Here is an 18,415-nt window from a genome sequence, read left to right on the forward strand (position 1 = left end):
CCGTTACCAGTTACTTTTTTATACAGGGCAGGTAGGCTTGGATGACTTTATATTTACTCAGGTTATCTATATGAATTTATTTGATGATTTGAAGCATGTAAATGTGACAAATATGCAGGAGGGTTGAAATACCTTACACAGAACCCATATGGAATTAACGCTGTTTCACATCATGGATGCAAAATATTTATTAATCACACTCAACTAACAGAAGTTCTAAATGTTCTCACAGATCCTAAATGTCTCCGACAAAAGGAGTAAATCGATCTGCCTGGAATTTTTATTTCCAGCAGCAAACTGTCATGAACCCTGGGTCCCCAGACCCAGACAGAGTGCTTATGGACTTGTGCATATTTGATGGCTTGTATTGGGCTGGCAGTCCTCGCAGGGTGACCTGCCTTGGTTATGTATTGCACTGTTGTCCCTCGTTATCCCTTTTACTGGGGGGGGGTGCATGTGTGTGTGTACGTGTGTGTGTGTGTGGCGATGTCCTGGTTTTCCTGGGAAACAGGTCTAGAGAGTGTGTCCCACCGGGACATGCACCGGATCAGCCTCGTCTGTGGGAGTTACTTGGGAGAGTGGCTGACCTTGCGTCGATGCCAGATCGTTGCAAGAATTCCCGTTAGTTTCTAAGCAAGACAGTCAGTAAGTGTGAGTTTGCTGCTGTTGTGAATGTACTAATGGCTGCGTCTGTGATTTCCCAACGAGAGGGAAACACGGAGCATGGACACTGGGAAAAGACACGGCATAGAAGTCGGGGACACACAGGGATCTATCATTGCGTTAATATTTACCTCACTGTAAATAACTGCACTGTGTTCATTACAGAGTCCTGCATTTGGGTCCTACTTTCCCTGCAACCCCACACAGTTGATGTTTAGACGCATCCACACACACAGGTGGTGTCGGTTGGTGCGGGTATTCATAGTTAATGTCTGAGCAGATAGCATACTTTTTTCTTTGTTTTTTTCAAAGAGCTTTGGGTATTTGGTAGAGATAAACAAAATGTCTCAAGATGACACTAGAAATCATGACCTAAGAACCTCGAAACAGCCACTGCTTTCCTTTTCTGTAGTCTCCTGTCAGAAACTGGATAGTTTTAAAGAGACAGACAGACGTCCTATAAACAGAAGAATGATTAGAGAAAGTGAAGTCTTGCAGAGACAAACAGAGCAAAGTCAAAAAGGTGAAACAGAGAAGGAAGGATTTCAGATTTCAGGACCGGAACAGCTCTTTCTCATTACTTTTGTCATGGACACAGTTTGATAGATTGCTATGATTGGATGTGGTGGGGGAGCTGCTGTTATCACACAGTGCTTAAATAATGCTTAAATAATCAGATTAAATAGTTGTTAAGGCCTGGTCCATTTTAATAACATTCAATCAGTCTCAAATTCTGGTTTCAGTTTGTGGAAACTCTGACAGAGTGTAGCTGATCCTTTTATAAAGTTAGAAATATACAAGCTCGTCCAACAGATTACATGTTTCTGAACAGAAACCCAGGGTGGGCAGCTAGCTGGGAAACACTCCTTCAAATGCTCCTTTCAGGTCAAGTTTGAGGTGCTCTGCAGTTTGCAAGCACAGAACAGGCTGACAGCTTTCCTCACAGTCAGCAATTCAACAAAGCAGGCGTGATACATGAACCCCGGATTAACTGCTCGATTCCTTTCAGTGGTTCTTTATATCTGAGAAAAAACACATATTGTGGAGAGATCTTGGCACTGGAACATAAACTGATTGGACAATTAATATTTGGTTTAATGAGCCGAGACGTGGAATTAGAGCTGCAACAAGCGGTTTGACTATCCGAGTCCCTTTTCAGGCAAGAACGCCAATCATCAACCTTTAGTTCTCAGATCTGACAATCTGCAGCTAGATTTCAGGGGGAAAAAACAAGCTTTCCAAAGCTCAGAGAAAAAGTGGAACTTAATTTTTAACATGGATATGAGTCACTTTTTTTAAACTTTAAGAAACAGACAGAAGCCTTGCTGTATGTAGCCTTCTGTGAGCGTTCTTCTAATTCTTTGTAGATTGAAATTCTTTAAAAAGTTTTGAGCTACACTAAAAACTAAAATGTTCCTCTTTCTTCCATGCCCAGATGTTTTGGCATGACTGTCATCACACCAGCCTCCTTAAAAGACAAAACGGTCATTTTTACCCCTGGCGGCAATGACAGCGTACAGAGTGACAGGATGAACATGATAGCGGCTCAGAGATGCTGCTCATTCCACTAAACCGACAAAAGACTCAAGCAGATGCAACTGAAGTGTGTATCCATCTGCACTGTTGCCCTTTAATGGTGACGTAAAACACACACACACACACACACACACAGACTACTATATTTTCACTAGTTAAGGGTTTCGAGCCATGCCTGGTTTATCACTGGCCTGATTGAATCCATAAAAGTTCTGATGAAGGTTATTCTGTGAAACTGAGCCATGGTCAAACTATAAGGTTCAACAGATGTGAACCTTATAGCCCGTTGACAGCTGCCTGCACGCTGTAATTTCAGCTTCTTACATTTGATTGTCTAATTTAAAAGCTACGAGCCTGAGGTGACGACCAGCAGCCAGGCTGCCCTGTAACCTGTCCTCTCTCCACTTTAAATAAGCCTTTAAAAAACATTTATTTCTACTAAAATATGGCAATGATGCTGCATTGGTGGGCATTGGTGTGTGAGTGTGTGCCTGTGCAGAAGCATTTATTCTGTGACTGACATTCGAACAGGACTTTCCAACACAGGAAGGTGAAGCATGCACAACATCAAAGAAAACACACTCAGTTTAAAAGAGAAGAAAACTGACACCAAAACACGGTCAACAGGACGTCACAGCATCTCTTTGAAAATATGGCACAGATACTCCATCAGCTGTTGACGCTAAGGCAGAAGCACAAAGCTCTGTTAGGTTTTGCATTCACCAGGAAAGGCTTATTATCAAAATCTGATTCTGCGGTGACTTCAATTACAGGTGAGCAAGATATTGTCGGGTGATGATGGTAATCTTGTTCCATGGATGGGTGAGGAGCTGCTCCTGATTGTTAACAGTCGGTAACAGGATTCATTGAGGAGATCAAAAATGAGCATGAGTGTCACAGCTCTGTCCTCAAGAGCATAAGCCTGTGTAATTCTTTATTTCACAGGTCCATAAAAATTTGTGATGCAATTAGTTAGTAATTATGGAAGGAAAAGGGAGTTCAAACTAGTCGCTCTTACTTCATAACCCGAGGAGTCTTCATGAAGTGCACAGCAGGGCAATGCTTTGCATTTATCTACAAGCAGGCTAACAATTAATTCACCAAATAATATTTGTTTGGAAGCAAAGCACTTCCTATAATTTAGCTCTTATTAATGTTCCAGAACACCCTGAATCTACATTTAAAGCCCTCTTGTTTCTATGTTGCTTTAACAGCTTCTTAAATTGGAATCAATCTGCTTTTCCCTTTTTTCACTTACATCTCCGGTTCCATTGTCAAATACTCTCGTGAGCCAAAGCTCCAAATATTGATGTCAGTGAAATTTGTAATACCTCTGGAGGTCACCTGTGATCATAATCCACTTTAAATCTGCAATCTAAGATTGCACTGCAAAGTATGCATCACATTTGAGCCAATAATAAAGTCCAGTATTGGGCTGAAGTGTGTCGGGTCGGTAGTTCAGTAAAAATCAGTTTTTTCTTCTGCTTCTCTCAGAGCTGTGGAGGCCGATATAAATGAAAGCCTGGAATCGTGCCACTACACTCGGCAAGTAAAACCACTCACAGAAAAAGACATTTCAAACCTATCAGGAGAGCAAAAGTCTCTTAAAGCTCGAAGGATAATGAGACGGATGACATGAAAAGCAGGAGGAACAGTTTGCTGCCTTTCAAAAGACTCTGCAGTTTATTGGCAGCCAAACAACAGCAACATTAAAGTCTGCAGTTCAAAAACAGAAACATCAGGGAATCTGAGTAAAACAGAGACTCTGCTGATGTGAGCAGACGGGTTCAGGTTCCCCTTTTAACACCAAAACTATGGCAACAGCAGCATTCATTTTAAAATGAAAAGCAAGAGCTGCTGTTTGTTGGCTGTGAGGGGAATTTCTCCTGTACAAATATACATTAAAGTAAATCAGCGATCTCACATCGCAAGATCATTTTCTTCTCATGAGTAAATCAAGAGCTGCAGCTTAAGCTATGTGCCTGTCAGTCAGTTTCAATCAGACCCAAGATTGTTTGGCCAGCAACTCAATTTGAAGCAAGAGAAAGTGACCCGCAGCTTTCCAGCAGAGGATTATGGATCACACTCTGTGCTCGAGCTTCTCAGGTTGGCAATGCTACCGCCTGCAGAAATAGGCCACACTGGGTGCTTTCCTAACACCCAGCAGCACTTTCAGATTTGCTCCATGAAAACACAAGCAGGACCTTGGTGAGGACAAATGCCCGCTGGCCTCCAACTCAAACCGCCTGTATTATTGTTCAAGGACCAGAGGGCTAACGAGAGCAGCCCTGCCAGACCCTGTCCTCATCAGAGGTCCTTATGAGTTCAACACACACAGCAAGTTAAAGAGTTTAAGGCTGCTTCCAGTAATGTGACATCCAGAAAAACTAAAGCTGGCACCAGAGAAGCATTTTTCACAAAAAATGTTTTAAGACTGTTAGCTGTTAAAACCTGGTGGATACAGCAAGCAACAGAGCCACAAAACAAAGAGCTACCAAACAGATTCAGGTTCAAGTGCGTTCATCTCCAAAGTGGTTTTAGGAAGAGTTCGGATAAAGACAGGCCACACCCCATCACTGAGTAGCCTCCGAGCATTCTCCGAGACATCCTTGGATAACATGTGAACATTTTTCCTCTGAGAGTTCTGAAACCTTTATCTGAGTGCAGCAGACAAACGAGCCCACTCAGTGAAATCAACACACAAAAATGGCTTTTTAGATGAGTCCATTGACGGTGAGCCTCCCGGCAGCAAAGCACAGAGAAAACGAGCAATAGCTGCAGATATGCTAACGTTGCAGCCATGCTGTCGGCTTTGAAGTCTGTGAGGCTTTTCTCACAAATTTGATTCCATCCATCTTTATTTTTTATGCAGTTACTGTTAACTCATTCACTGCCAGCCATTGGCAGTGAATGAATTAATAAATCTGGAGAATCATCCTGGAAAAAAGTGTTCTTAGTTTTTATACTGTCCGTCTTGTATTTCTAAGAGGCACTTTCTGTTTGGTTGCCAAGGTAAGGATGTAGACGATAACTCTGATGGGAAAGGAGCGACCGTTGCAGCCATTCAACTTGTACAAGACTCATGTCCTTCCCTCCACCATCCATCGCTGCTCCGCAACAGAAAACCTCTCCTACGATAGTCCAACATTTCACACTCGGGAGGAGGTGAAGCTGAAAATGTCAGACTCTTAGCGTCCTGCTTCACAGAGCCACTTCCTGTCTGTTGGGGTTTCCATTGGCTGCCGGAGCGAGGGCAGCAGTGGGCGTGTTCTTCTTGATGGAGGTGAGGCGGATGTGGGAGGTGCTATGCAGATAGCTGGCTTGGCGCTCAGGGCGAGGACCTCGACCACATCGCAGCTGACTAAGGAGGAAGAAGAAAGCAAAACTCAGTGCAGATGTTAGTGGCGGGATTCCTGTTTACCAGATATTTTTATCGTTAGGAGTTTGCATGAATGTGGGTTGAGGCGTAAACCTCTGAGTGGTCAGTAAGCCTCTGTATCCCGATATAAACACCAGCCCTTTTACCATTTCACAGATGAGGAGAGGTTTGTGGGGAACATGCAGTGTGTCTGCTGAAGCTGAAAGCATGTGAGATTAGCGTGCTAAAGTTTTACAGGATCGCAGTTTCGTAGCTGAAAGGGCAAAAAGAAATCAGGTCTGGTTTCCATTTATTAGACTCATGTCACTGAATTCTGTTTTCATAAGCTGACATTTCAAACTTATCACTTCTTTGTTCCACTACAAAGAGTTTTGTGCTTTTGCTTTATTATCTCTGAAAGGTCTTAATAGCTCTGTGATAGAGAAGATGATTGTAGCACTGGGACTACAGAGTTTTACTCAGTAACTGTCTTGGCAAAAGAACTCACAGCAATGGTTGCACATCTATCTTTTTCCATGTTTCAACAAATTTTTTACATTTAAACCTGCTGTGGAGGAGAGGATTGCTAGCTCTCTTCTGCCTTTCCCTGACTCATTGCTGGTCGTCGTTGTGTCACTGCCGTCAGCCTAAATATCTGGAACCGTGCGCACATGTCTGCAGCATGTGAGAACATTCACTGTGTTTAAGTTCTTCTTTCAGACTTTAGCACAAATGTAGATCTGCATCTAGAGTCAGACGTACAAAAGAACAACAACAACAACAAAAAACTCAGCATGGGAGTAAAGACTGGACTATGTATGCACAGAGGGTTGATGGGGGAGCAAAAGAAAACAATTCAAAGACAGAGATGAAACAACCCAAAAGATAACCACCAACATAAAAGAAATGCAGTTAAACTCAATAAACTCCAGGCAGAAACCAGAAAACACAGAAACTCTTCACTCGAGTAGAAATAAAGCAAAACACAAAAACTAGAAGCTCTAGGATAATAATAAGGAGTAATCAAAACAGGAATGCACTCTGACATTTCTGTAACAGAAGAACCTTCACAGAACTCACACAGGAAACTAAGAATTCAAATCTCCTTAAATACATCAAACCCAAGGACCACAGGACTGCTGTCGGCTGTTCCTGCTTTAAGTCGTAGCTCTGCAGTTTGGTTGTCTTCAGTTTTACTTCCTCTACTTCTCTTTTGTAGAGATTCTCATTCAACAGTAGCTGATGAAGAATTTAGTTCTATGCTGATTTTTTTAGCCAATAATTAATCATTGATTACAGCCTATGTGGAAAATCTGCATCACGTCAGCCACAGATGAATGCCTCTTTCCAAAGAACTATTAAAAACGAAAAAGAACTGGCATGCATGCATGTGCTGGAGATATTTTTCTTCCAAAAGTCATAATCCTCAGAAACAGGCACACATGTTAATTGGCTCTCTGGGTACAAAAGGCGAAGAAACATTTCTGTACTTGAAGTAAATCATCACACATGGACAAATTAAATTGTTCACCTGTTACATTCTTCAAAACAGGCAAATAGCTATAATTGCATCCCAAAGGCACATTTTACTTTTCCTGCGGCGTCTCTGCTGCTTCTGAGGTGTCACGACCTGCTGCAAATCTGAGCTGAATGAGAGAAAAGCCCGTCCCCGGGTCACGGTTTCCCGCTTTTTGGGAAGGCTGTGCCATGGTTACGGTGAAGAGTTTAAATTTGGGTTTCCATCGTGCGTAGGCAGAAACATGGTGAGTTTCAGGAGGTTTATTGGGTACTCAGGAGGAGTTTTAGAAAATGGCGAGGCTGTGATTATTTTTCAGCAAGTTATAAGAATCCATTCAGACTGAAGAATGAAATACTCGCTGTGTGGTTTTTATCTGAATGCTCAGTCTTGTATAAATGTTCGCCCTCTAGAAAGTTTTGATTAGTCTGTGACTGCAGCTTCATGCGGTGTAAACACACGGAGCACAAAACAACACAAACACGCTGCCAATGGCGTGCAGCGCAGACGAAGCGCGGCCTCGGCATGCAAATACATTTCCATCCGTATCCTTCCACCGTCTGTAAATCAGCTACATTCACATTTTATTGATGCAATCAGTAAAGTAGTAAAGACTCACTGGAGCATTCAGCCTCTGCTTGTTTTCCACCTTTTTATGGTGACAGCAGTTAATGTGAGCAGTAATAGAGTTAGCTGTAGCAGCGTCCAGTAAATCAGCATGCCGTGAACATTTCTACCTATAGTGAAGACAAACAGCAGCATTCACACGTTCAATCTAATTTCTTCTTCAGTAGTCGACGTAAAATAAACATGACCACGTAATTAAGCGTGTTTTATATCACAGAACAGCCGAGACGAGCTCTGAAGCTCCTGCATTCGCTGGCTGACATCAAGCATCTGCCTCTGCTTGATGATTTTGATTTTTGAAGCTGATATTTGCAACTATAACTCTGAATAACACCCAATCATGGCACCAGTGAATTTTAAATAAATGTAGAGCACTGACAGGCTGTTTGGGAAAATTACTGACATATTTCTGAATGACTGACGGACATCTTCAGTGGGAGCAGCTGAACCTGCAGCTGAGAGCAGAGTGAGATGTTAGTCTTTTATAGACACTGAAAAAATTAATTCAAGGGAAATGTATTCAAATGTAGCTTTTTCCATATGTTTATTTTTATTATTATTCTTTATTATTTTTCTTTTCTGGGAGTTTTGTGTGTATCCAAATAAGTGATGCTGAACATTTTACTAATCCAAATGCTGCAGTGCAGTTATGAATAACACTCTGCAGGAGCACACCAGTGTGCACACTTTGGAAATATTAAAGGGGGAACTTGCCCACCTTATTGTTTGTGAGATGTTTTGAGAACAGTGTCATCTGTCTCTATTCTCTGGGGCAGTCCAGGGATCTGGTTAGGTAACATAACCGTCTCAGGTAAAAGCACCTCAATAACTCTGACCTGTTGAAGTGTCTGCGGAAACTCTCACTGAGCAGGTAGAGCGCGAACGGGTTGACGCAGGACGAGGAGAAGCTGAGGACCCGGGCTAGAAGAGTGATGACGAGGTGGGCCAGCGACAGATCCATCTGGTGGTAGTGGAAGGAGCGGTACATGTAGAGGACATGGTTTGGGAACCAGCACAGGGCGAACAGGCCCACAAAAACCAGCACGATCTTAGCCAGACGCTTCCTCGTCTCCATCTGGAAGAAAAGAATTTAAAGCGATGAGACATCACAAGCTGGAGGGACTGAACACAAAACAGTTTTCAGTAAACAGAGCTGAAAGATTTCCAAACTACATCTTCAAATGGATCTCACATGATCAGACCTCTCTGTGATTCATTAGAGGAAACATGAGCTGTGGAGGTGACTTGGAAAAGAAAAGGATCTGTCTGCATGTTGAACTGTCTGATTCTTATAGTTTGGCCAGGGTCACAATGAGAGCATGTGGAGGGGATACAAACTTTGACAGGGGGGCAAATGGCTCAACAAAAGCAGGAGGGGACATTCACGCTGTCTCTTATGTGCACAGTTACACTTGCACACATCCACAACGTCCATAAACACAGATTATAAACTAAGATGCCACGAATACAAAAACCTTAAAGGTGCATTTAAAAACACAGACATGGTCCTTTATAAAGGACTTTCCCTTCATGACTTCTTAGTCTTTTCTATATTTGTCTCACTTTCTTGTTTCAGATCATTACAGACATGTTGGTATGAAACAAAGATGGGGTGTGTGTCTTTGTCACAGACTCTGAGTGCAGAGTGTCCTCCACACATTTCCAGATGTTTTGCAATTTTCAAGTGAGGTCTTTAAAGATTTAAAGCCAGCAGTGGTTTAATGACCTGTTTTTGGTTCCATTACGAATGAAGGGAACTTCCCAAAGTCTGCCTTTGATGGCCCAACAGCTCCATCAGCTGCAGTGCCCTCCTCAGTAACTGCTGCAGAAACACTCAGCTACTATGATATGTTGTTACTCCAGTAACTTTTCAATGTTTAACTGTTTCCATTACAGCCTTTACTTATAGCTGTAAAAGTGTGTCAGTAGAAGTCAGCTGAGGGGGCACAGTGACCTTTTTGGACACTCCTGGCCCCCGGGGACGTCCCTAATGCAGAAGCTCATTTTGGCTAAAGGTCTTTCTTTGTTAAAGTGACTCCTGCCTGCTCCCGCCTGTATGCAGGGCCACAGCCACACATACTCGATGCTTTGTTGGTCGTCCCTTTTAAGAACATTCAATGGTTTTGGGGGCATATGTCTGAGCACTGCTGCAAACGTATTAGAACGGGCGTGTTGGAGTCCATCCCGGGCATGCATTTTATTTATTCTTCCTGAAATTTGTAACTTTTATACATTTTACATGGAAATTGCTTTGCAAAGAAAAACTCATAATCAGGAACCAGGTGACAGTTAAACAAGAATGGCAGTTTCCCAAGTAAGTCACCTGCATTATTCAAGTTTTTGTTTAAACCTTTTGCTTTTATAACCTCACGCTTGGATCACTGCAACTCCCCTTTAATAGGGGTTGGCCAGGGGACTTGGTCACACCTACAACTGGTGCAAAATGCTGCGGCACGGTTTTTAACTGGTAAAAGAACATTTGAGCATATTACTTCGGATCTCCTTACACTTGCTTCCAATTTAATTTAGGATCGCTTTTAAAATCCTTTTACTGTTTTTTAAATCCTTAAATGGCGCCTGTATATTTGTCTGATGTGGTACAGTCCTATGTCCCCCCTCGTTCACTCCAGGCAGCCGAGCAGCTGTTGCTCTCACTCCCTAAATCACAGCTGAAACTTCTCTATTGTGGTCCCGAAGCTTTGGAATGATCTTCCTCTTCAAGTTAGGCAATCTACGTCAGCGGTGGTTTTTAAATCCAGGTCGAAAACTAATTTTTTATTCACTGGCTTTTGACTCACTGGGTAACTGACATTGTTATTTTATTGTTATTTATTTAGTTATTTATTGTAGTTCGTGTTCTCTTTATATTTCTGCTGTACAGCACTTTGGTTGACCATGTGTTGTTTTTAGTGTGATAGTGCTATATAAATAAATTATAGTATGGTAAACTTTTGAAGGTTTAAACCTGTCTTAACCTCTAATTTCTTTCCAGGTTCTCACAAAGTTATCTGGACATTTATTTTTATTTACTTCATTTTATTGTATTAATGTTTTGTTTTAGGTTTGCTGTGACAAATGTCTTCAGTCACTGAATCGTTTGTCCAACCCTCTATCTGTTCACACACACACACACACACACACACACACACACACACACACACACACACACACACACACACACACACAGTATAACTTGGACGCTTATTTATATGATGTAATTCTCCAATAATACAACCTATGTTCAGAGTTCTTGTGTATCCCTGCCTGCACACATTTGTTTGGCTTGATTTTTAGTCTTTGGAGGATAAAGTCATTACTGCATGGATTGTCTCACTAATGAGTGTTTTTGCAAAACTCAGCGTTGGCTAATTAGAATTTAAGAAAACCCACCATCTCCTCCCTGAACACCATAAAAAATGCTTGTCACACAAGTTGAGTACGAATATTTTGTGACAGCTGGGATGTTCATGAAAAGCTTTCCATTATTATGATTTTGCTTTTTTTCTGTGTCTGATGGCTCTGCCCAAAACATATTATTTGTTGGAAGTGAGCAGCATATAAATATGGACACTGATCTGTATTTAAAGATGAAGAATAAACCTTTCTGGAGACCAAAGCAGAATAAAAGCTCTCAGGGAGGATGCTGAAGTGGATGGATGGGTCAGCGTCCGCCAATCAGACATGCTGGTTTATTTTAATAATGACTGCAATCTTCCCACAACCTCAGTCAGTTTTGTTTGTGATTGCAGATCAGAAAACAACATGCAGTTCTCACTTTAAGGCAACATCACACCAAACAAATATTCATGTAGGCCATTTCTTCTTACAGTCTGATGCTGATTAGTTAGAAGCAGATTCGGTGAGCCAACGTTTCTATGGTCTTCATCAGTCGCACCAAAAGGCAGTAGGACTTAATAGTAATTTTTTGACTAATGAGTTGTCAGAAGTGGTGAGTCTCTCCACAGCATGTCCCATTTTTCTGTATTAAACACTTGTAACTGTATTGAATGAATCCAGAAGGCAAACAGAGTTGAAACAGTTGCCTTCATTAATGGGTTTACATTTGAAAAAGGTGTACATACATTTGAAAAATGAATACATAAGAACAAAGCAAGTAAAAAAAAAAACACAAGAGTTGACCCAAATGTCAGTTTGAACAGAGGAGGATGCCACAGTGTTGAGGGAAAGGTTTTGTAGCTAAGGTTCGCCCTTAGTTTTCAGACAGGTACATGGAATCACAAGAAGACCCAGGGATCCAGCGTGGAGAATAGGAGTGGTTATCAATGATATAAGTGCGGGCTTTGTCTCGTAAGTTCATAAAAGAAAGAACTAAGATTTTAAAATGATACCTAGACCTGACTGGAATCCTCTTCAGACACTTGTATGTAGCAGAGTATGTTGAAAGCATTTTGTACAGATGGGAGGCAATTAATAGATGCATTATACAGACAACAAAATAGACCATTACAGTAGTTGAAGCTGGAGGAGATTAAGCCAAGAACAAGAATGTCCAGTTCACTTTTTGAGACAACAGTATTAAGTTTAGGAATATGTCTTAAATAGAAAAAGTAAGCGCGAGTCAGAAACTTGTTATGAGCATCAACAGTTAAAGAGTTACGTGTGCTAGCTTGAACAGTGGATGAGAAAGAGCTCCAGAATGATAATTAAAGACTCAGTCTTATTTGTGTTAAACTGCATGAAAATATTTACCGTCCAATCATTCACTGCATTAAGTCAGTTAAAAGCAGAGGCACAGTTGATTGTCGTCAGCATACGGATGACTAGAAATGGTTTATAATTAGTAATAATGAGACCTAATGGCAGGATATACAATGAAAACCAGATGATAATTCAGCCACATCTGACCAGAAACTGCCAACTGAGTCATCGCAGTGAAAAATAAAACTCTTTCCACAAACGCATCTGAGCAGCATAAATTAAATGGGCTTACTTGTCTTTGTCCTCACAAATAGTTGAACCTACTAAACCACCTGCTAATGCTAAAAATGGTAAGATGCTAACACTGGATTGACAATGACAAGATGAATTCATGCTGCTTTTTGTTTGTCAGGCAGGACACGGAAATGCTTAGAAGCAAACATGAGAGATCCTCGCAGTAAAAACAGTAAATCCAGCAGTTTTGCCCCTCGATTGTTTACTCTGGTGTAAAAATGTACTCAAGCTCGATGGACTTGACAGTTTGACTCCCATTGGGACTTGCATATGAAAAGCAACGATGAAACGGATGGAAAACAGAATGAGTGATGGGCGGAGACTCCAAAGAATGGATTTAGGATTATAATACCAGCAGATGCATGGAGCGTACGCCATCATGAGAGGAACCTGACCTTGTCAGTCTGATGCTCAGCGATTGTTAGAGACACATGGAAAAAGGTCAATCATGTCAGTCAAATGCATTTTACACAGGTCACAGCCCAGCTCGACACAAACACGCAAAAAATGTCAGCGGCGTTTCTTCAAAGAGCTTCTCTGTGTAGGGCAGAGGTCACACCCATCAGACTTGCTGGCTTTCTGATGCTCCTTTAAACAGGAGAGCAGCACACCGACCTTCACCATTCCCTTTTTAAAATCCTCATGAGCACAAATTAAACTCTGAGTGCATTCAACCTTCTCACTGCAAACACAGAAAGAAGTAGAAAATCAGCTCTGCAGTACGATGTTTGACACAAAAGGCCACACGGAGTACTCGGTGGAGGATTTTATTCCCCCTCAGGTGCACAGAGGTTTTTTCCTTCTCTGTGCTTGCAACTCTTTGATATTTCAGTGACTCGCCGTGAACGTCACAGCACTGCAGCGAGACACAGTTTGTCAGTAACAATCAGCCGGTGCAGAGTAACAAGGACCGGGGGCCATCTGTGTGTCAACTTCATCATATCCTCTGCTGATTGGCTGTCACAGGAGTCACCTAAATCCTCTCAAGACTTGTTTAACTTTTTGAAGTTTCATTTCACTCCTTTGACCAGAATGTGTTAGTTTTAAATTCTGTGTCATTTGATTTGTTAGTTTTAGTCAAAGTTGACACACAGACGCGTGTCAAAGAAATGCTCAGCATCCCACACACGGGACTTTGAGTTTCACAGCAGACAACAGGCTCATGTGAAGCTGTAGCGCACAAGTATCAATTTCATGGGGTAGAGATTTTTATTTGGGAAAATTTCATGTTTTTAAAGGATAGAGATAATAGATTTTTAAATAGATTTTAATTGTAGTAAAACCCCTTCTGCGAGCATCTGCCAGCTTGATTAGCAGCATGAAGCCAGCAGCAGCTGAGAATTCGCAGCAGGACCTCCCGACAGCATCACCTGCAACCTGCAGTCGCCACAACCAGCTGCTTCTCCTACTCACTGAAAGTTTCTGCTGTGCTGTAACTTCACTCCTAACACCTGTTTCACTATTTATCTGGAGGCAGGTTTGTCTTGTTTTTAATTTAAGCAGCCAGTTAGCATGTGGTAACAGACTACTAGGTATGTCTGGACAGGGTCAACATCCTTGTCAAATATGCTACTACAACTAATAATAACGGTCATAAGTCCTGTATTTTATTTCAGACATTATCCACACAACACTGTTAGCACTTATTTACACTTCTTTGGCCCTGAAATTCTCTGCTGATGTTTAAATGTTGTATCAAAGCGTAATTTGCACACAACAAGAGGATTGTCAGCAAGTGAATAAATTAACTGAGGCGTGCATGTGTTTCTTTTCCACAGTGAACCTCTTTAATGAACACGTTGTGCTGCGTAAAGAACAGATGTGTCTTTCCAGCTACGCATCATTAACAGCAGCCAGCTGCTTCTCACCTCACCTGACTCCACCATTAAAGATGAGAAACGTTTGTATAATAAAAAAAGTTAAAGCGACAGCAAACTCTGCTGATTGCAGAGCAGGAATCATCTCAGTGCTGCAGGCGGGCTGCTGATTTGTGTTTGCTCTGATTTGCTGCCAGCACTCGGGCAGCGCTTGGCATCTTTCCCGAGATCCTCTTAGGCACCTGCTGCTACAGGCCACTACTCATCTGGAAGGCTGGATTATGTCAGTGTGTGTTTGCATGAACTTTGAGAGGTACAAATAAACTTTTCCTACTTCTAATTTCTTTGCAGTTTGTAAATTATTTATTTATTGTGTGTGCCTGTGCCTCTGCATGTGAGTGTTTGTGCTCATCTGGGAGTTGAGAGCTGTCGGCTCCCATTAGATGTACGTCTGAGATGGATCCATCACACAGCCATCACTCTGTCATTTTGCTTTCACACTCCACATGCTGCAAAAATGCCAATATCCAGAAAAGCCACAACAATCCAGAACTCAATACACATAACTGACAGTGAGACCCATGAACCAAAGCAAAGGGTCATACAGAAACATGAAGACAGAAATCAGGGACTCAACAATATCACACGGAATCAGACCTGATAGTTGAATAATAAAGAAATCCAAAACTTAGCCTGTATGAGAATCCAAAGTTAGGACGCTTGGAATAAACCCTCAGTAGAAGCCCAAGAATCCGATGCCTTCATCAAACAATTAAAAAAGAAAAAAAAACTTTAGAAAAAACCATGGGACCAAGACGGCAAGGAGAGGCTTCATTTCGTACTCGGTCGGAGTGTGCTGGATCTTAGTGTCTTGCTAAACATCATAAACCTGGGAGGAGGACGGTTCCACAGTGTTGGTGTTCCACTCATGTGTAAACTGTAAAAAAAAAATACTTATGAGCAAAATGGTTGATTATGACATCTTATTAGTATAAATTACAGTGGACATTCCCATTGTCCTTCAAGGAGCAGACACATTTGGGCCTAATCAGCGCTGCTTTTGCACAGGTGCCAGTGACTGATTTAAAAGTTACACAAGTCCTCAGCTGGACTGGAAGTGGGTCACAGAAAGTTTTCATGGCTTAGCTGAGACTCAAATGTCACAACACACCTGACCCAACCAAGGTGGACTACTGGCTGAGTTTGACTTAACACTACCAGTCAAATAAAATGCAAATATGGATCATATATGGGTTGTTGTTATCAGGCCAATATTCCTGGAAGGAGTCACTGCAGGTGAGGTGAAGAGCTTTTCTAAAGTTAACAGCTACACTTGTTACCACAGTTCCAGTGACAGCCTCCATCACCCCTCCACCTCTCCACCTGTTCAAGCAGAAAAGTGTTTTCTTTAACAGACCATAAAAGTTGATTTACTGGCCCAGGGAGGCCAAACTAGTGTGGACACCTTGAGGATTTTGCTCAGTAATTTAGACAGTTATTTCAAAGTCTTATCTAAACTAATTGGTTTTAATGATGGTGAAGGAAAACAATAATTTGTAGCTTTTCTTCCACCTTTTTTTTCTTCTAGCACCTTCTTTTCTCTTTTAAGTGGATTTGAAGTGTTTCTCTATGTGAGCTTTTCTCTGTATTATTTTAAGGTGTTCACCTTAAAGATAATAGTGATTTGGCAGTACCGGTATTTCAACAAAATCGAATAATTTTTGATCTGTAGCGGTTTCTTATAATGCCTTTAGTCAATCATTGTTACTTAAAATCAGCCCCAAAAATTAACACTCAAGACTTTCAACAAAATTCCAGTCAGTGCTTTCCCAGGAAGACAATAACAGGAAGCTCCCAATGTGTGAGTCTAAAGCCTGGTTGGTTTCATGACCTTGTTTCACTCATGTTAATGCAAACATTCACAAAGCAACTTTGTCGGTACCCCAAATCTTTAGGTCTAGCTTTAGATGTAGCTTTAGGTCTAGCTTTAGGTCTTTTCTAAGGTTGAGCTGCCTGATGGTGGTCATCCATCGCAGGCAGACCATACCTCGGATTCATGTTTCCATATTCTCAGATGCTTTGTTGCTTATGTCGATTTTTCACCCGTACACATCAGTGTAAAACTGCGTTTGTATTTCACCATGTTGATGCATTAGACGTAATCAGTGAATATTACTTGTGTACTCTTTTTTTACACTTTGAATTTAAGCATGTGTCTTTCCTCAGACAGTGTTATTCAGCTCTTCTCTGACTGTCTCAGCCTGAGAAAAAATTGACTTTCAATCATGCAGATCAACCACCTTCCTCGGTGTGCTTTGTGGCTTCTCGTTGGCAGCACCTGAAAAGATCTCTGTTCGATCAAAATGCAGCACTATGAAATGAAATTTGCTGGGAGCATCTTATCTGTGCATGCATTGTCTGACTTCTGCCTTTGGCTTGTTTTTGATCCTCACAGCTTGTTTGTCTGAGGGAAAGTCGCAGTGATGATTAAAAGAAAAACTCTGATTGTTAGTGGGAAACAAGACACGAACAGGCCTCTCTTGTATCAAGTTCACACATTTTGTCAACACATCCATCCACCTGAGCCACTTCACTTTAAAAGCAGAGCTGCACCTTATCAAACATATGCAGCAAAAACACATTTCGATGCAGCAGGCTGGATATGTGAAAAACTCCACACCATAAATACTTTAAATGTCGCCATAGGAAGTTGAACTTTCTCAACTCCTGTTGTTGGATGTGTGATGACAACAAGCATGAAAAGCAAAAGAAATCTGGGAGTGAGAAGCAAAAAGAACTTGTCTCTGCTGCAGGGCACACACTCTAGGCTACAGAGGGAAATGGGAGTATGGATTCATTCATATTTCTGATGCTGACGTCAGTAGTTGAGTTGGAAAAAACAGAGTCCATTCACCCACACAAAACTTTCATGATATGAAGGTTTCAGAACTCAGAGGAACAACTCTGAATAAAAACATCTCAGAAGCAAAGTATGAATAAAGTTAGAGGGAACAAATATGCATGCATCAATACAGGAATCATGGGGTGTACTTAGTTTTTCATAGACTGCATAGAAACTAAGTACACCCCATTATTCAATAATAAGATGATAAGAACTTGTGTTGTTTGTTGTAAGCCTCTTTTAACAGAATAGCTTCAGTTCTTTGAAGTACATTCAGGAAATTTCTGTTGCAGATTTACTGCTGTGCTCAGGATCATTGCCCTGTTAATGACCCAGTTTGGTCCCAGCTTTACCTGTGGGACAGACAGCCTCACGTATAGAAAACTCTAGAATACTTTGTTAAACAGATGAGGCCAATGAGTGACTGCAAGATGGTCAAACGATCATAACTGCGCAGCTGATCTGATGTGTTTGGTTTACGCCAAACCTGCTGCTGTGCATTATGGAGAGAATCTCCACCTTCTCAACAGTCCAAAGGACTTTATTACAGAAGTCTTGTTGTTTGTGCAGATGCAGCTTTACACACTCAGGCGCCCTCCTGGCACACCCTGGAGTTTCTCTGACCATTGCATGATCAGAACTTTGGATGAATTTTCTGCAATGTCCAAACCTAGGAAGATTGGTGTCATTTTATCACACACCTGTTAAGGTTTTAGGAATTTTTACCCAGACCGGTTAAATGCCACTTTTACAGAGTGGTCACAGAATCTCTTTAGCAGCTCCTGGGTCCTACTTACCCTCCTAATTCCTATAAAAGCAGGAAGGGTGTACTTAGTTTTTCAGAGTCCTTAAAGCTCCACATACAAACCTCTACACACACACACACACATAAAAAAAAAAACACCCAGCACGCCCCTGTGGGTGGTTTTTATCCTTCAAGCTCGGGTCCTCTACCAGAGGCCTGGGAGCTTGAGGGTCCTGCGCAGTATCTTAGCTGTTCCCAGGACTGCGCTCTTCTGGACAGAGATCTCCGATGTTATTCC

The 18,415-nt window shown here is 41.6% G+C and overlaps 1 protein-coding gene across 1 annotated transcript in view; it reads right to left on the minus strand.

Moving 5' to 3' along the window:
- Positions 1–456: 456 nt before the first annotated feature.
- nmbr (neuromedin B receptor) overlaps positions 457–18,415 on the minus strand; it is a 75,758-nt gene continuing 57,799 nt past the window's right edge. Inside the window, exons 4-5 of the mRNA XM_005937630.3 lie at positions 8,537–8,775; positions 457–5,560 (exon numbers count right to left, since the gene is read on the minus strand). Coding sequence (XP_005937692.1) covers positions 5,401–5,560; positions 8,537–8,775 — 399 coding nt within the window. The 3' untranslated portion in view covers positions 457–5,400. The remainder of the gene's footprint in view (positions 5,561–8,536; positions 8,776–18,415) is intronic.

This window comes from Haplochromis burtoni, unplaced genomic scaffold (assembly GCF_018398535.1).
Source record: "Haplochromis burtoni strain Fernald_Lab_line unplaced genomic scaffold, NCSU_Asbu1 Contig_232, whole genome shotgun sequence".
Taxonomy (NCBI): domain Eukaryota; kingdom Metazoa; phylum Chordata; class Actinopteri; order Cichliformes; family Cichlidae; genus Haplochromis; species Haplochromis burtoni.